A 19,105-nucleotide genomic window follows, 5' to 3' on the forward strand; every position below is an offset into this window, starting at 1 on the left:
TAAGGAGGGGAAAACTGACAATGGATTCCACTTCTGATCAATATCCAGTAACCCACGATGGAAGTGAGCAACAAGTTATCATTGGGTGAGGTTCAGATCGGGCTCGGCAAACATACTCACTGTGGTCAAATAGTCTGCTGACACGAACTAGTACACATAAAGGATGTTCACTTGGGTTAGGTAATGGAGAGCATTGGCACCCCAGCAAGAAGTCAATGAGGGGAGTAAATAGTCAAAATAGCAGTGGGGAAAAATGCACTCAACCTAAAAAAAATGCTAAGCTTGTATGACAGCGCACTCGAAATATTCCAAACGAGTTCCTGTCAGTACGGTGTCCCGCGCGTGTGTGGGTCACGGGGCTTCCTTCCGGACTGAAGTGCGCAGAATCAGGTTTACTGCCGGGACGACCCATGGAGGTGAGGTCATGCGGAATGGCTGCAGGTCATTAAAATAACTGGGCCTGGGGAGAGAGAAGTCGGGATATCACGGGTATCAGGACAACGTCCCGGACTTTGTGTATTCGGTTCAAGAAGGCGGCTCACCACCACCTTCTCAAGGGCAATAAATGCTGGCCTTGCCAGCGACGCCCACATCCCATGAACGAATAAAAAAATTGGGAGTCGGGCACCGTGACTGAGGTTAGCGGTGGGTACAGAGGGTTCAATGTCTCAGGGTACAGGCTGGGTACAGAGGGTTCAATGTCTCGGTACAGGCCGGGTACAGAGGGTTCAATGTCTCTGGGTACAGGCCAGGTACAGAGAGCTCAATGACTCTGGGTACAGGTTGGGTAGAGAGAGTTCAATGTCTCGGGGTACCGGCTGGGTACCGAGGGTTCACTGTCTCGGGGTACAGGTTGTGTAAAGAGAGTTCAATGTCTCAGGGTACAGGCTGGGTACCGAGGGTTCAATGTCTCGGGGTACAGGTTGTGTAAAGAGAGTTCAATGTCTTGGGGTACAGGCCGGGTTCTGAGGGTTCAGTGTTTCTGGGTGCAGACCAGGTACTGAGGGTTCAGTGTCAGGTTACAGGTGGATAAGGACTGGGTACTGAGGGTTTAGTGTCTCCGGGTACTATGGGTTCAGAGTCTAAGGGTACGGATGGTTGTGTCTGAAGTTACAGGTAGGTACAGGCTGAGTACAGATGATTGTGTGTCTGGTTACAGGTAGGTACAGGCCGAGTACTGAAGATTCAGTGTTGGATTACAGGTGGGTACAGGCCAGGTACCGAGAGTTCAGTGTCGTGTTATAGGTGGGTACGGGCTGGGTACTGAGAGTTCACTATGTGGTTACAGGTGGGTGTGGGTCAGTGTTTGGTAACAAAATTTGACACCAAGCCACCTAAGGAGATATTACGACAGGTGACCAAAGTTTGGTCAAAGAGGTAGGTTGTAAGGGGCATCTTAAAGGAGGAGAGGTAGAAAGGCAGAGAGGTTTAGGGAGCGAATTCTAGAGCTTAGGGCCTAGGCTGTTGAAGGCATGGCCACCAATGGTGGAGTGATTAAAAACTGGGATGCGCAAGAGGCCAGAATTGGAGGAGGGCACAGATCTCGGAGGGTTGTAGGATAGAAGGATGTTACAAAGATAGGGAGGGGCAAGAACATGGAGGAATTTGAAAACGAGGACGAGAATTTTAAAATCGTGCATTGCCAGACCAGGAGCCAATGTAGGTCAGCGAGCACAGGTGGGCAATAATCACACAGTATAATAGTTGTCTAGGCACTCAGTGTTAAATAGTTTATTTCTACTTGCTTTAATGCAGTAGATAATCAGATTAGCGACAGCAGCCAACCATGTTCATATGTGTGACATTGTGTTAGTCTTAATTTTTCTTGCATATGATTGCAGATAATGGGTGAATTATTCTTGTGGCATTGTGTTTTGAGGTCTATCTGCTGCTCATTCTTTTGTAGCAACTACATGTAATGCATTTGTGGATTATAACAACATTTTCACCTTTAATGTATCAAAATCTCACGTGGTGGGGAAAGATGCCAAGCAGGAGTTGGGAGGGATGACTGAAACTGCAAAGAGATAGCTTTTGTGCTTGAAGATGGGAAGAGGTGAAGCAGGGTTTATGGTTTAGGTAGGGAGTTCCATAGAGCAGGATTGTGAAGACTTACAGCTTTGTCACTGATGCTTGAGAGGGGGGAGAAAACACACAATCGAACGGAGTTGGAAAAGCTGAGATTGCAAGATAACTCGGGCTGGAGGAGGTTGCAGAGGTAGGGGTGTAGCAAGACCATGAAATGATTTATAAATGAGCATGGGAATTTCAAAATCAATGCTTTGGGAGTCAAGGAGCCAGTCGTAATAGGTGAACAGTAATTTGCGCAGGGTAAGATGTGGTGGCAAAGTTGGGATTTGTCAAGGGGGGCAGCTGAAGAGAGCTTTAGAGTAGTTGAGCCCTGAAGTGATTACGTCATTGATCAAGGTTTAAGCAGCAATTGGATTGAAGTAGGAATGTAGAGGATGGCATTACAGAGGTGTAAATTGGTAATCTTTGCAATAGACTTGATGTGGAATTTGAAGCTCTGCTCAGGATTGAAGAGGACACTAAGGTTACGTACTGTTGGGTTCGACCTGAGCAAGCAGTTGGAGAGGAGAATGGAATCAGAGGCTAAGATGTGAAGTTTCCGGTGGGATGACTTCAGTGTTCAAGATAGTAACTGATCTCAAAACTTATCCTTATTCAAGAAAAAATAAGAATGTTGCTTGTGGGTTAAGGAGGAATTGGGGCCAAGGCAAGGCTTTTTTAAGTGAATGCATAATCCAGGACCTGCAGCCTGAGGCGTGGAGCTTGAGTCGGTAGGAGTACTCTACCCAGAATGTAATTCAGTGGGCTACATAGTAGACAAAAAATCTGGAATCATCTAAGAAACAATTGAATGTTGTGATGGAGAGAACTGTAGGTTCTCACTGATTAGATGGGCTGACTGGTCTTCCTCCTATGGATCTATTTTATGACATGCCAGTTTTCCATGAGAATATATTTTCAGATGTCACTTGTTGCTTTAGAACATGTGGAATCAAATGTATAGGAATTTGCTCTTTGATGTAATTAGTGACATTGCATCTCACTCAAAACCGATTTTGTTCTAAAGACATCCACTAGATAACATCAGAACACAACCTATGTTATGTTGTGTCCCTTGTTGGTGAGAATATCTGTTGGGTTGAAACAAATTTTTGATACTAGCTATAGATTTGTTGTGGCAGTCAAATCTGTGATGAAATTAAATTGTCTCTGTGAATGCTGCTTGTGATTTATCTGCAGACATTCAGCCTAATTTGCTTTTGTTTTCTTTTAACCTGACTGGTAAGAGACCTTCACTGATGGCACAGCCAAGATCAATAAATGTGTGAATGGGGAGTCATAATTGGGAATACACATCTGTGCTACACCAGTGATGCACCACAGCACCAGCCACACTCACTGATGTGAATTATCATACCATATCACCATTAGGGACAAGATCTATTTCAAATGCCCATGAGATTTAAAAAAAATCTGTATTCTCCTTTCCTTGTAAACTATGCTACTATAGACAAGATGTTCATGGACTCTCCCTGTTTCTCTTTAAGAATGGCACCTAAAACTATGGAACCATTTGCAAGAAAGCTTTTTAAGGGAGTTTTATTCTTGGAGTTTGCAGGAGTAATAGGAGCATACTGGGTGTTTCATAGAATGAACGTCAGTCAAGGTAAGGACGATTGCTACATTCTCCCAATACAGCATTGTAACATTTCCCTCCATAGTTTAACCACTAAAGTAGGACTGACTTTTGTTCAGTTAATAATTGAATAACTTGAGGTCCTAGCAGAAAAGTATGAACACAATCAATATACAAGGATAAATATGTTTGACAAGGATGTATACTGGAGTTATCTGATAAATATGAAAAGCATATAATTACATGATTTGCTTCCCTTTTAATGATTTGTGGAACTTTAATCAATTTTATACAAATTGCTTCTTTCCCCTAATCTGACAGTTGGCAGAATTGTCAAGAGTGATTAGGTTAACTGTGCTACATTTCATGCTAGGATTATTAGCACCTGCTGCTTCCCAGCTGCAGATCTGTTTCCAGATTCTTATAGAATCTGCATTTTTTGAAAAATTGTTAACATATTCAGATCTGACATTTTGGTTTATATATCCCCAAGACGACAAAGTTTTCCATAAGCAAATAAAAAACTTTTGCTCTCCGGTGACTTTGTACAGTATTTCATCTCGATGAAGTTTAAGGCAAAGTGCAGCTGACTACAGTATATTTTTTCCAGAGTTCAGACATACAGTAAACAGAAGGTTTCCCTCCATTTTGGAAGGTGAGTACTATCCTATTTGTTCTGAGCAGGTTAGAAAGATACATATGTTTGTGCTTTAAAACTATGAACATTTTGGAAGTTTCTAAGCAACTCCAAGTTCATTTTGGAATCAAATGTACCATAGGATATATCCATAGGGAATAAAACACAATCAAAGTGGTTTGGAAAGATCTAGGTGACAAGCAAATGTGGCTCAGCTTGCTAGTTTTTAATATCTAGAAATTTTATACAAAATGCATGGACTGTTCTAATATGACTAGCACAAGTGTTACTGCTTCAATGATTGAGGTACTGGTGTCTTCTGCACACACCACACTCACTATCATCTGACTCTGCTTCCATGGTTAGCCTTTTTATAGACAGTTTAAAAAAAAAAGCACTCTAGCTTTTAAGGATGGAGAAGACAGTGCAGAGGGAATGTTCCTGATGTTGGGTGATTTAAAGATCAAAAATATGCAGACTAAAATCCATTTTATAATTTATTGATCCAAAATAAATTGTGTTTACAATTTTCAGTTTATTATAAATCCAATGAGTGGGCAGGAATTTATGGAATCAGAGAGCAGGATCAGGAAACCTGGTCCAGCAGACATAACCAGTAAATACGTAAGTACAAAGTCTGTGATATATAAAAGTTGACTTGGTTGGGAGTAAGGAACAATGTTTGTTTTATATAAATGATTTAGTAAATATTGTTCATCTGTGCTTGTTTAAAAATCTTTTCTGTTTGTTTTGCAGTTTCTTGGCCTTGAAGGTCTTCTTCTGCTTACGTAATGTTTGCGTATCTTTGCCTCTGATCCAAGCATCACGATCAGATTCCCACTGTAGCTGCTTCATACCTGGGGAAATAAAAGCATATGTTTGATGCCTAGTAGTGAACAGAGTGAACCGCCATCAAATTTCCAAATGGGAAGCTTCTACAATATATAAATCTCTATGGCTAGTATCTAGCCAATGGAAGAATGTGATATCTTGACAAAATAATTAAAATCTAAAGGATGGAATCTGATTTTCACAAATAAAATATGTAAATTCAAGTTTTTCAACATTTGTTATACTGAAGTATAAAAATGCAGAGTACAACTTTTGTATGCTTTAGTCAAAATCACAAGTTATTACTATGGAATCCATAAGTAATACATTTGAAACGTGTCCTTTTGAAATAGAAAATGCTACATGTTCCTACCTAAGTTACTAAACTTCAAAACTAATTAATTGCCTGGAAAGCACTTAGCTTTTTCTCTTTAATCTGACACATTTTATAAAGGTTAATTACTCCTGTAATCATAATTCAACTAAGTACTCCACAGCAATTACTTACTTGCTTTATCTTTGTTTGCCATTGCATTTATGCCAATGTTGTCAAACTTTGATCCTGTATTTTCATCCAGCAGATAACTGAACTGTAAAAAGAGGACAAAAACATTTTTTTAAAATCCCAGCTGCATTAAATGATAGCTGTTTTTTCTTCAGTGTTTTACATAATGTTGATTACAAATCAGCAGAGCAGAGTTATACTAAATACATTGCCTGAACTACAGTCAAGTACAGCAGGACTGTTGTAATCTATTAATCTCACCCTAAGTGAATAATTTATAAAAAGGACACTACTCACCTCTTCTGCTGCAGCAAACATATTAGAGTCATCCTTAAAACCCTTTTTCTGTTTCTTTCCTGCAACAGTTCATACATTTCAGGTTATTTAAAAATAACCACTTGACAAAAGCTATCTTTAGTTTCAGTTACAGAAATGGCTGGAATCCACACGTACCTAAAACTCATGAATCTGAAAAATTACAGTTAAAATTTCTTTTTACACTACACAAAACTGAAAGATCACAAAACAATTTTGCCTTTCCATGTTAGTGTTAGAAAACAGGACACTGTTCTGAGATGTACTAGGTCAACACAAAAATAAAATATGCAAACTTCAGATTACTTGTCACTTCACAAAAGTCACTGCTTCTCCTACTTGATCTGATAAGGGGGCTAATATAATCTCAAATTTAATTTACAACTTTACAAATGTAATGGCCCACTATGGGTGTCTTTCTCTTTCAATTACTCGATGTAGGAAAACCAGGCAAGTCAATATTAAAAAGTTGTGACTGTTCTTTAGCTATTTTAAGAATTCTGATATTTTGTTGCTCTAATCTCTCCTGAAGGTGGTGACTCATGATGAGGTAGAGTTCTATAGATGGCAGTAACCCCGGTATCTTACCCAAGTTGCGATTCTCCATCTAGGAGTTTAAATGTTGAGTGTCAGTGGGGTATCCAACCATGTGGCCATTACAGCTGAGTGCAACCCTATCCACACCCAGCATAGGTAACACTCATTCAGTAGGGACTGCTGGACAGTCAGAGTAGCAGCAGTGGTCTTTTAATTCTCCCCCCACCCCGCCCCGATCCTAACCTGGAAAAGCAGAGGATATTGCAAGTGTCTCCCTCAGTAGATCAACTAATTCATCATTGACTAGGGAAATTGGAGTTCCTTCTCACTGTAAAGCTCAATGCCAAATCATGTGGTACATTCAGCAAGTTGCGGTTAACATAGAAACCTTCCCAAGGCACTTCGCCGTGATGGAAACAGACTTTGAGCAGAAGAATATGGGGAGGTGACTGAAGACATGGTCAAAGACATAGATTGTGGGCAGAGCAGTATGGGGAAGGTTAAGGAGAGTTCTAGATGGTTGGGTACAGACAATTGAAGACTCCCAACAGAGTTGAATGGGACGTAGGGGAATGCAAAGGAGGCCAGAGTTGGAAGAATGGATGGTGCGCCCTGCTACATAGAACTAGAGGAGGGTGCAGAGAAGTAGTGTGCGGTGAAGCCATGGGATGATTTATAAATGAAGATCAGGATTTTGAATCAATGTGCTGTAAGATGGGGAGCCAATGGAGGTTGGTGAAAACAGGAATGATAGGGAAATGAGATTTAAGTGCAATACAGGATGCAGTGGAGTTTTGTACCAGTTAAGAGTTCATATAGGATGAAGCACTGGAAGCTGACAAGGAGAGATTTGGAGAAGTCAAATCTGGATGTGATAAAGTCATGGATGAGGATTTCAAGGTAGTGGGGTGAGTTAACTCATCTCAGCCAAAAGAGCATAAGGGCTTCCTGATTAGACAGACTATAATTAGCCATGATTCACACTTCAGATTGCAATCCGGCGACTCTGAGGCCAGGTTGGGGTTCGGCTTTGATGCCCCCATACAGTCAAATAGCATGTTGACACTCACCGCCAGGGCTCATGCATAAATAATAATATCTTTACACTTGTGAAACCATAACTTGTATTTCAGAAGAGAAATTAGAGAGAAAGTAAAAGTACCAGAAACGTTCTTTCAAACTTTAGAATAATCCTAAAAGTACGAGTGTTCTACAAAGCAGACCAGTTGAATATATAGAATGTTAATAAATTCCAAAAGTCTTTGTACCTGCAACAAATTTGGCAAAATCCAAGTCTTCACCTTTTTTCCTTTTACCAGATGACTTACTACTTTTCTTGATCGTTGCTGTACTGTCAGTCTCTGTATATTAACATGAATAGTCATTGTACAATAGTGTTTCTGGTTAAATCATTTTCACTACAAAAAAATCCCAGTGTGTCTATTGATTGTAACATTGTACAAATATAGTACTCCAAGATGACAAAGCAAAAACAGAAAGTTTGAAGATTTTTTAAAAATGCAAGTTACCTTCAAATGCTTCCATTTCGTTATCTTCAAGATCTGAAAATAGAATTGGTGTTTAGTGTGTGTATTCTCAACTACTAGTTAATTTTCAACTATTTACTTATCAATGATGAACCAGTTTAATCTATTAAGCATTTATGCAAATCTTTAATGTCCAGTAGTTAAGAAAAGGTACATGAATTTGCGTACCATCAGATACAAGTATACAGTTTCTCTATAGTTTATAGAAGTTTGAAGATTTTGATTTAGAAATACTTTACATAGATTCCCTGTGGAGTCCACCTTGTTGATTTTTTAAAAATTTCAAAATATACTTTATTTCATAGAATTTAAAAGGTACACAGTTCAATGTAAATATCACAATTTGAAACCAGTACAATTCAAACCAAAACACTACAGATCGTACACAAAGCGATTTCATTATTACAATTCAAACACAGTATTTCTTATGACTCATGGTGTACAATGCAAGGTGGGGTGGTCTTACACGGTGGCCTTTCCCCATAAAGCCTTTGCATAGGTCGCCTCAGTGCATCCCGCAGCACGTACTCCTGGACCTTGAAGTGTGCCAGTTGGCAACACTCTGTCGTGGACAGCTCCTTCAGCTGGAAGACCAGCATGTTTCGGACAGACCAAAGGGCCTCCTTCACCGAGTTGGTGGTCTTCCAGCCGCAGGTGATGTCTGTCTCGGTGTGCATCCTGGGGAACAGTCCGTAGAGCACAGCGTCCTGTGTTACCGAACTGTTTGGGATGAACCAGGACAGATACCAACGCATCTCTCTCCACACCCTTTGCGCAAAGGGGCAGCCCATCAGGAGGCGAATGATGGTCTCCTTTCCACCACAGCCTCGAGGGCAGCTAGCGGTGGCGCTTGTTGAAAGCAGGATAAAAGAAAAAGTATTTGTTTTATAAATTGAGGTATATTATGCAATATTACAGCAAGTATGAATAGTACCTTCTGTATCATCATCTGGTTCATCCATGAATACACCTCCTCCTCCCATCGCTTCTCCAAAGTCTTCCTCATCCAAGCTTCCTAGTGACACTTCTTCATCATCCAAATCACCCATATCATCTTCATCCAGGTCTGAATTGGCTTGCTCATCAATTCCTTTCACATCTTTGGATGATTTCTGTTTTATATTACTATGAATATAGAAGACATTTGATTTTACAAGTCAGTGGCTTCTTGTTTTTTTGCATTGCATTATCTAATAATCAGAACTGCATGGCAGTGAAATAATGAGTGAAACTATCAAAACAATATCCAGATTGTTCTCCCTCTCTGTCCTTTAAGGTATACTAAAACACATCTCAATACCTCGTCGTATTCTACAAACATGCCACTAGTTTCTCCCTTTCCCCAGTGATACTGTACTTGTTGCCTTTTTTCTGTATTGTGGATCCAGTGTCTCCCCAGGCAGTGAGAAATTTAAAATTCATATTTGATTAGCAAATTAGGTAAATAATATAGATTAAATTAAACAAAACTGAAGTGACATTTAAATGATAAAATTACAATTACCATGCATATACTTCAGCCTTCTTAAAAACAGAAATTCAGGAGTAGTGCTACTGTTAGCAAGCAGAAAGATAGCTACATAGGAGGTCAATTTGACAATATTCATTGTGTTCACAGAAACTAAGCCAACAGCAATTTAAGCAGCATTATTATGTTGCATTAGCCATTATAGAGCCCCATTCTGCAATAACCCACATGCAGACCTCTAATGGCAAAAAGTCATGATTTCCAATCCATTTAGCATGTCCCACTTAATTACATTTTATTTCATTCAATAGTGTACTTTGTTAACAAATCAATATTTGCCACACTTGATTTTTCTCATGCAAAATAAATCAGACTTGGCATTGAAGTGATCCAAGATATTGCTTTTATAAATCTTAATACGTTCATGGATTGGAAAGTAGCAAATGTAACGCCGCTATTCAAGAAAGGAGGGAGAGAGAAAACAGGGAACTATAGGCCAGTCAGCCTGACATCAGTAGAAGGGAAAATGCTAGAATCTATTATTAGGGACATGGTAACAGGGCACTTAGAAAATCATAATATGATTAGGCAGAGTCAACACAGTTTTATGAAAGGGAAATCGTGTTTGACAAATCTGTTAGAATTTTTTTTTTCAGGGTGTAACTAACAGGATAGATAAGGGGGAAGCAGCAGATGTATATTTGGATTTTCAAAAGGCATTCGATAAGATGCCACACAAGAGGTTGTTACAGAAGTTTAGGGCTCATGGGATTGGGGATAATATATTAGCATGGGTTTAAGATTTGTTAATGGACAGAAAACAGAGTAGGAATAAACGGGTCATTTTCAGGTTGACAGGTTGTAACTAGTGGGGTGCCGCAAGGATCGGTGCTTGGGCCTCAGCTATTTACAATCTTTATCAATGACTTAGATGAGGGGACCGAGCGTAATGTATCCAAGTTTGCTGATAATACAAAGCTAGGTGGGAAAGTAAGTCATGAGGAGGACGCAAAAGGATGTAGACAGGTTAAGTGATTGGGCAAGAAGGTAGCAGATGGAGGATAATGTGGGGAAATGTGAAATTATCCACTTTGGAAGAATAGAAAAGCTGAATATTTTTTTAAAAGGTGAGAGACTAGTAAATGTTGGTATTCAGAGGAATTTGGGTGTCCTTGTACACAAATCACAGAAAGTTAACATACAGGTACAGCAAGTAATTAAGAAAGCAAATGGTATGTTGGCCTTTATTGCAAGGGGGTTGGAGTATAAGAGTAAGAAAGTCTTGCTGCAATTGTACAGGGCTTTGGTGAGACCACACCTGGAGTACGGTGTACAGTTTTGGTCTCCTTATCAAAGGAAGGATATATGTGCCTTGGAGGCGGTGCAACGAAGGTTCACTAGACTGATTCCTGGGATGAGAGGGTTGTCCTTTGAGGAGAGATTTGAGTAAAATGAGTCTATATTCTCTGGTGTTTAGAAGAATGAGAGGTGATCTCATTAAAATGTATAAAATTCTTAGAGGGCTTAACAGGGTAGATGCTGAGAGGCTGTTTCCCCTGGCTGGAGTGTCTAGAACTAGGGGTCATAGTCTTGGGATAAGGGGTCGGCCATTTAAGGACTGAGATGAGGAAAAATGTCTTCACTTAGGTTTGTCAATCTTTGGACTTCTCTATCCCAGAGGGCTGTGGATGCTCAGTCGTTGAATATATTCAAAACTGAGTGCGAAGGATTTTTGGACACTAAGGGAATCAAGGGATATGGGGATAGGGTGGGAACGTGGAGTTGAGGTAGAAGATCAGCCATGATCTTGTTGAATGGCGGAGCAGGATCGAGGGGCCGTGTGGCTAACTCACGCTCCTATTTCTTATGAGTATTTTAAATCATGATTTTATGGATTTATAAAATTCTGGTAAAATTAAAAATTGCAGTGAAAACAATTACCATTTATTACAATAAAGCGTTAGGATTGGTCAAGGGTTAAAATCAATATCAAATTTGTTAACACACAAAATTCAAATTCCATTAAGTTAAAATGATTTATCGTTATCAAAACTAGGCAGCAAAGGAAGTTTGCTTTCATCCTAATAGTTTCTCTGTTATAAACGACTAACCCAGAGCAACTACAGGCTCAACTACTTCAAGTATCCAAATGGTACTCATTTTTTAAAAAAAGTAATGGAAGACCTTTAAAATGTGTTTTTAAATAGGTTCAAACTCGTAAAAAGTAAATTCACAGGATGGTTATAGATAAAGGACATTTCGATACACCTAAATTCATCCATCCAGTAAGATCCTACAGTCCACAACAATATCCTATAGTCCCCACATTACAGCATCTACTTGTTTCTTTAACGATTCCAAGGTCTTTGCCTCCATTACTCTATCTGCAAGTCTTTAACATACATTGATCACTCTAAGTGAAGAAGAATTTCCCAAAATAGAACCAAATTTACTTTTTACTAGTTTGAACCCATGATCCCTTGTCCTACTCTCACTATTTACTTTAAAGTAATATTCTGGTTTACCTTTTCCAGTCCCATAACTATCTTATATACTTCTATAAGATCAACTCTTTTTCCAGGATGATAAACCCATGTTTCTCCAGTCTATACTTGTAACTCAGGCGACTAGAGATCAGTCTCATGGCTTGTCTCTGCTCTATCTCCAGTGCTTGAATGCCCCTCTTGTGTCTTAGTGACCAGAACTGGGCATACTATTCAAGGTGAGGTCTGAACTATACAGTTTGAGCCCAACTTCCTGTGAATTTTTTTCTTCTATTTTGGTTAGTTAATTCAATATTCTAATGGCTCTGCTAACTGCAGCTGTACATTGGAAGGGCATGTTTAGCATCACATTTACTAATTCATCTGTCTCCTTCAGCTTCATCTGTAGGCATTTTAACATCATTCATGGAGTGCATGTATCACCTATTTTTCTTTTCACTGTGCAATACTTTACACTTGACTATTAAATTTTATCTGCCATAGCTTTACATATTTTGTCCAACTTATTCTGTAATTTCTGAGCTGCTTCCTCCAATTCCATTGCCCCATCCAATTTGGTATCATCAGTAAATTTGACCACTTGTTCATTATTTCCCCACACTGCAAATTCCTGATAGGCCATGCTGTCTGGAAAGTTATTGAATGGCTTGGCACATCCTTGTTAGAAGATGCATCCTCTAGTTTTCCTAACTCAAAGATACTGGCTGGTTACAGAACAGGGTATGCTGTGGGGAGGCGAGCCAGGAAGAAAATTAATTTTAATTACAGCTTAAAAAATAAAGCAAATACAAAAATGCACCCCTAAAGGATTCTGAAAACATTTGGCAAAACTTGGTTTCATGATTTTATTTTTCACCTTCTATAGCCACCATGACAAAACAGGATGTGTACATGTTAGGTACACCTTATTCTAAAGAAATTGTAATACTAAAGTCATGAGCTGCAAATATATATACACACACTTAAAAAAAAAAAGTTTGAAATCCCACAATTTTTTTTTGATGGTTCCCTTCCCTAGGCTCTTTGGGCTACAACTATGTGGTCAACCTGCTCAAATACTTTCAGCTGGCCACTAGGAGGCACAGAGTTGCTGAAGGATGATTCTGGGAGATGTCTTATCTCTATCCCTCCAGCAGTGTGGCTAGGACTGGGAACTTAACTGCATAATTGTGGGGGAAAGAAAATCAAAGCAGCATGTTTCAGTATAGGAACATAGGAACAGAAGGCAGCCAGTCAGCCCATTAAGCTTGTTCCATCATTCAATTAGATCTGTACCTCAACTCCATTTATCCACCTTTGTTCCATATCCCTTGATACCCTTACCTAACAAAAAAAAAATCTATCGCTCTCAGTTCTTGAAAATTTCAATTTACCCAGCATCCACACAGCCTTTTAGGGGAGCAAGTTCCAGATTTCCACTACGCATTGTGTGAAAAAGTGGTTCCTGATTTCACTCCTAAATAACCTAGAAATAATTTTAAGATTATGCCCACCAGAGGAAATAATTTATCTGTAGCTACCCTACCAAATCCTGTTAAAATTTTAAACACCTCGCTTAGATCATCTCTCAGCCTTTCAAGCATTTGAAGCATGCAATGAGGTAAATCTTCTACCCTGAAAAAAAGCAGTTGGCTTTACTTATTGGTTGAAATTGTACAATATAATAAACCTTACCTAGCAAAATCTAGATTGTCATCAATTAATGTTTCAAAGTATTTGTCTCCTTCATAGGAATCTGCAATGGCAAAATGCACAAGATAAACATGGCCTAAAATGTTTCATACTTCACATATTACAGTGAAACTCATAACAGTACATTAATCATTCTGACAAGAGGAGCTATTGATGACTAACGTTGCCTACCATCATGATTCTACACACTTCCTTAAGCAAAAATCTACTTATCAACTGCACATCAAAATGTTAAAAATTCTTCTTACTATATATTTAAATATCTAGATTAATAATGCTTACCAAGCAGCTGGTCAAACTCATCATCATCCACATCTTCCACAGGTTCATTGTCTCTACGGAGTCTTCGTAGTTTCTGCGATGCATTAAGTCTTTTGTAGTATCTGAACAAAGTTAACATGCAATAGATAATTTTAAAGCAAGTAATTAGACACTTTAGATATCACATCTGTTAAGTTTCTTGAAATGTTGAGGTCTCTTTAGTTCTGTTGCCGTTGGAATCAAAAAGAAGAATTCAGATTCAAAACTGATCCTGACCTAGTCCCTGTATTCATCCTAGCCCAGCTGACACTCTAGTTTAAATACCAGCCATATGTTGAAAAATAGCTGCCAAACCTTTGTTGCACATTGCAGTTAAAGATTCTAATTATTGGAGTTAGAAAAGATCTTATAGAAACTAAATTAACTATACATTCTTAAAATAAAAAGCTTTCTAATCAGATCATCTCTATATGCTGTAACATTAAACACCATCAATGTGCACTTCAATGTGGGTAGTCAGGTGCAGTTCACTTCAGTCACTGAATTCTCTAACCATATTCCAATAACAATTTGCATTTATATAGCATCTTTAACGTAGTAAAACATCCCAAGGCACCTCACAAGAGTGTAATTAGTCAAAACAATTAGCACCGAGCAAGGAGGAGACATTAGGACAGGTGACCAAAAGCTTGGTCAAAGAGGTAGGAAAGCAACATGGAGAGGTTTAGTGAGGGAATTCCAGAGCTCAGGGCCTACACCACCACCTTCTCAAGGGCAATTAGGGATGGGCAATAAATGCTGGCCTCACCAGCAACGCCCACATACCATGAACAAATTTTAAAAACACAGCTGAAGGCACATCTGCCAACAGTGGAGCGAAGGAAGTTGGGGATGCACCAGAGGCCAGAACTGGAAGAACTCAGAGTTCTCAGACGGTTGTTGGTTACAGAGACAGGGAGGGATGAGGCCATGGAGGGATTTGAAGATATGGTGATGTCAACGTACATGTGGAATCTGCCATATTCTTGGATGTTGCCAAGGGGCAACATGTAGAGGAGAAATAAGAGGGGGGGCCAAGGATAGATCCTAGGGTAACTCCAGAGGTAACAGTGCAGGAGCGGTAAGACAAGACATTGCAGGAGATTCTCTAGTTACAACTGGATAGATAAGAATGGAACCAGGTGAGGGCAGTCACACTCAGCCAGAAAATGGAACAGAGGCTAAAGGCGGGTCGAGAAGAACGAGGAGGGATAGTGCACCATAGTCAGTCTCTTCAACTATACTTCCGGTTTCTCCCCTCTCTCCACCATTGTTCGGTGTCCATTTCTCCTTGTAAAGCACCCAGAGATGTTAGTCTACATGAAGAGCTGTATATAAATGTGTGCTGTTGTGTACTAATGATCCTGATCAGTTACATACAATAATTGCACAAATTTTAATAAGGTCCAAATGCCATAATATAATCAACTATCTTACCTGTGGAAAAATATTTCATCTACTGGGATCTGGCTCTCCTCCCGTTCAATAAACTTCTGACTATTCACTGTAAACATTATAAACCATATCAATATCAACAAGTCCGTCAAGTCTCACTTCAGACCTAGGCTTACAAAGTCATAATTTGAATTTTGGAATTTTTAAAAAAAATCAGAATAAGGACTCATTTGCCCACTTTGCAAAAAGCACAATTTAGAGAGTTTAGCAATGGATTTAAAGATGAACAAGGTAACAAATACAACATAATGGACTCCTAATGTTTTTGTATTGCAAGATGCTTTAAAAATAATCCTCCATGCATTTACATTGCTTAATGATAAAAGCATGAAGAAATAATGTATCTTGCTTGGCAGAATCATAGAATCATACAGCACAGAAGGAAGCTGTTCAGTCCATCATGCTCGTGCTGGCTCTTTGAAAGAGCTATCCAATTAGTCCCACTCCCCTGCTATTTCCCATAGCCCTGCAATTTTCCCCCCTCAAGTATTTATCCAACTCCCTTTTGAAAGTAATTATCGAATCTGCTTCCAGAATCCTTTCACGTACTGCATTCCAGATCTTAATAACTCGCTGCGTAAAAGAAATTCTCATTTCCCCCCTGGATTTTTTGCCGGTTATCTTAAATCTGTGACCTCTGGTTACTGACCCCTCTGCCACCGGAAACAGTTTCTCCCTATTTACCCTATCAAAACCCCTCAACTTTGAACACCTCTATTAAATCTTCCCTTAACTTTCTCTGCTTTAAGGAGAACAATCCCAGCTTCTCTGGTCTCTCCATGTAACTGAAGTCCCTCATCCTTGGTACCATTCCAGTAAATATCCTCTGCAACCTCCCCAAGACCTTGACATCTTTCCCAAAATGTGGTGCCCAGAATTGGACACAATACTCCAGATGAGATCTAACCAGTGATTTATAAAGGTTTAGCATAACTGCCTTGCTTTTGTACCCTTTGCCTCTTTTTATAAAGCCAAGGATCCCATATGCTTTTTTTTAATAAAAACATCCTTATCAACTCATCCTGCCACCGTCAAAGATTTGTATACGTAAACCCCCAGGTCTCTCTGTTCCTGCACCCCATTTAAATTGAATTGTAGAATAACTTTAATATGCCCAGTAAATACCCCTATAGGTGACTCAACATTCCAGAACATCACTGTCCCAAAGCATTGCAAACTTAAAAATTATATTCAATACTTTTGTTGCACTGAATAAGCATACATTAACCCGTCCTGTGTCAGAAACATTATAGGTTTGCCTAAGTTCTTCTTAACTCTGACGTGGCTGACCATATTTTCTACATTATTCTGCCAAATCCCAAAACGTTTCCAGGCATCCCACCCATTTCTCTTCACAAACTAATGTCCCAAGCCCAAATTTACAAACAAAAATGTACAAGTCATTCATGAAAAATATGCTTTAGTGGATGTTAGAAAAACATTACTGATAGGACTTGATTTTATGACCATATGCTAATATTTTTCCATGCTCCTTTCTCATCTCTGCAATCCACCCCAATCTATAATTACAGTATGGTCAATAATATGGTCTTTCCCCTTCCCTCCTAAAGGTGGGGAATAGTTTAACCTCTGCCACCATGCCCTAGTGGCCATTTTTTATGTTCCCCAGCTAAAATCAATTAACTCAATACAGATGCGTAATCAAACCTGTAACTTTCTTGATCTGTATCACTCAGTATCCCAACCGACCAAGCTATTGGGGGAGCCAGTTGGTAATCCATCATTAGTAATATGATCTAATCAGCAGACAATATTGGCAATCACTGGTACAACTGAACTACAGTAAATGGCTTAGTACAAATTAACGTGAAATTATGTTTCTGAGCTATGCTGTGCCAAGTCTTTGAATGGAAGCTGCAGTAAGGGAAAACAAACATTTCCAAAATGTCTTAGAATTAATACACTAAACTTATAAGGCAGTCAGTGACCACTGTATTCCATTACTTTCGTTTACTGTTTCGTTTAATTCATTACCTGGCAGGTTGCGCACATCATTCAATAGAAGTTTCTGTTTAGGCTGCATCACAACACTGTCAGTGTTTTCTGCAAACAATAAAGGCATTTTATCAAAAGATTGTAATTTATGAAAAACAAAGAGTCATACAAAAATGAAGGCCAGGAAAAGACCACATGTTCCATCTAGCCTCTCCTACACTGTCATGGTGTAACTGCGGTGCACCATGACCAACACCCCAACCACCCAACAGCCAAGCAATCTCCTGGGAGAGGCTAATTTAAGAAAAAAGTCTGGGAAATTCCTCACTGACTAAAACACAGGTTAAAACACTTGGCTTCCACAGTCTAAAAGAAAAAGAGAATAGGCATTAAGCTTCAAAATAGTAGACCAACTGGATAAAGTGTTTTGCAAGCACAAATCCTTCAAGCATGTAAACTTTCACAAGACCTGTAAAAATTGATGTGGTATAGTAATAATTTTAAGTCACTAGAGAGAACTCTACAATTCCCATAATTGCAGACTTTCTGGTGGCAGGAACTGGGCACCGCATTACACACACTCTTGTAAAGTACCTGAGGACAAAATGCTTAGCACTGGCACAATATGCTCACGAAGAAATTTTCATCCCATTCATTAGTTGTATTGCCTACACAATATCTTTTGTGGTTGCAGGTCAACTTCTACTATAGACAAGCTCCATTACTTTCCAGTGTAATCACTTTTATCAATTCTCAGATGGCCATTGCTACAAATACACATCAGATGCAGGACTTGTTCCTGTCTAATTCCCTATTGGACTTCCCAGTCACCTAGAGAAAAATAGACAGGAAATCAGTGCCATTTGACTATTGCCTTTGTACTACCAGCTGAACTGGTATGTAATGTCAGAACTGTTTAGAAGTCCATATTACATTATATAAGATATCTAAAAAAAGAAAAAAAATACTTTCATATAACCACATTCAGATCCAATATTGTATTTTCTAAAGCACAGCACACAATCAATAGAAATGATTGCTATCTCAACACATCAGGACTTAATCTCAACAGCCAGAATACTGGTCAAATCACCATGCATTTTCCTTAGTGCTTTGTTAGTATACTTATGGCTTTCCACTTCTTCACTTATAGAAATTTTAAAAATTAGTCTCACTAGTTAGCCTACACATAAACACAAAACCGATTCTAGTTTATACAACATTCATAATGGGGGTCTGTAGGGTCTTTCTGTAAGGATGAATTAAGATTGAGGACTTCCTCATCAATATGTATCTTGTGACTTTATGGACTCAACTACTCATGATTTTCCTGCCAATGTGCAGTCAGGTCCACTCTTACATAAATAAAATCACAGACCAAAGCATGTAGTATCCTTCATTTAATTTACTGCCAGTCTTTTGAGACCTGGTGATTCAGGTCAGGGAGTCACTATATTAATGATCAACTGATATATGCCAGGGCTTAGTCAGTAAACGTCACTATTGAAATAAAAATTGGCATAATTTTTGTTCCTGCCCCTGACCTAATGCTGTTTGTCAATATAAGGACACATTTCTAATTTAACTCATGGATCTCCCATGGTGTTGCTCATGTTAAGTCACATGATACAAGATGTGATGAGATATTAACAGAAATATGATAAGAGAGCTATTCTATTTAATATACTGTA

The 19,105-nt window shown here is 39.0% G+C and overlaps 2 protein-coding genes across 6 annotated transcripts in view; one reads left to right on the forward strand and one right to left on the reverse strand.

Annotated features, from left to right (window-relative positions):
• Positions 1 to 329: 329 nt before the first annotated feature.
• On the forward strand, positions 330 to 5,364 carry LOC137324431 (protein CEBPZOS-like). 4 transcript variants are annotated; one of them, XM_067988700.1, is made up of 5 exons: positions 330 to 416; positions 3,579 to 3,697; positions 4,278 to 4,322; positions 4,839 to 4,928; positions 5,061 to 5,364. In XM_067988700.1, exons 2-4 carry the CDS (start codon positions 3,580 to 3,582, stop codon positions 4,922 to 4,924), a joined length of 249 nt encoding a protein of 82 aa, XP_067844801.1. In that variant the 5' UTR covers positions 330 to 416; position 3,579; the 3' UTR covers positions 4,925 to 4,928; positions 5,061 to 5,364. The 4 variants fall into 4 exon arrangements, with proteins under 4 accessions (XP_067844801.1, XP_067844800.1, XP_067844802.1 ...); XM_067988699.1 differs by having other exon boundaries at positions 393 to 441; XM_067988701.1 differs by lacking the exon at positions 330 to 416 and adding an exon at positions 472 to 638.
• Positions 4,789 to 19,105, reverse strand: part of cebpz (CCAAT enhancer binding protein zeta) — a 31,544-nt gene continuing 17,227 nt past the window's right edge. For both annotated transcript variants that reach the window (XM_067988696.1, XM_067988697.1), the window contains exons 8-17: positions 17,454 to 17,522; positions 15,441 to 15,507; positions 13,986 to 14,086; positions 13,686 to 13,746; positions 8,974 to 9,164; positions 8,022 to 8,054; positions 7,761 to 7,853; positions 5,938 to 5,996; positions 5,644 to 5,725; positions 4,789 to 5,161 (exon numbers count right to left, since the gene is read on the reverse strand). In XM_067988696.1, coding sequence (XP_067844797.1) covers positions 5,019 to 5,161; positions 5,644 to 5,725; positions 5,938 to 5,996; positions 7,761 to 7,853; positions 8,022 to 8,054; positions 8,974 to 9,164; positions 13,686 to 13,746; positions 13,986 to 14,086; positions 15,441 to 15,507; positions 17,454 to 17,522 — 899 coding nt within the window. In that variant the 3' untranslated portion in view covers positions 4,789 to 5,018. The remainder of the gene's footprint in view (positions 5,162 to 5,643; positions 5,726 to 5,937; positions 5,997 to 7,760; positions 7,854 to 8,021; positions 8,055 to 8,973; positions 9,165 to 13,685; positions 13,747 to 13,985; positions 14,087 to 15,440; positions 15,508 to 17,453; positions 17,523 to 19,105) is intronic.

Source organism: Heptranchias perlo, chromosome 8 (genome assembly GCF_035084215.1).
Source record: "Heptranchias perlo isolate sHepPer1 chromosome 8, sHepPer1.hap1, whole genome shotgun sequence".
Taxonomy (NCBI): Eukaryota; Metazoa; Chordata; class Chondrichthyes; order Hexanchiformes; family Hexanchidae; genus Heptranchias; species Heptranchias perlo.

What these genes read in the sequence shown, in the direction of transcription:
- LOC137324431 (XM_067988698.1), top strand. Translation starts at nt 1,138, where the DNA reads ATGATTGTGTGTCTGGTTACAGGTAGGTACAGGCCGAGTACTGAAGAT. An exon ending in GATTCAGTGTTGGATTACAG is followed by an intron (nt 1,203 to 3,578) that starts GTGGGTACAGGC and finishes TTTCTCTTTAAG; the next exon opens with AATGGCACCTAAAACTATGG. An exon ending in GTTTCCCTCCATTTTGGAAG is followed by an intron (nt 4,323 to 4,838) that starts GTGAGTACTATC and finishes TACAATTTTCAG; the next exon opens with TTTATTATAAATCCAATGAG.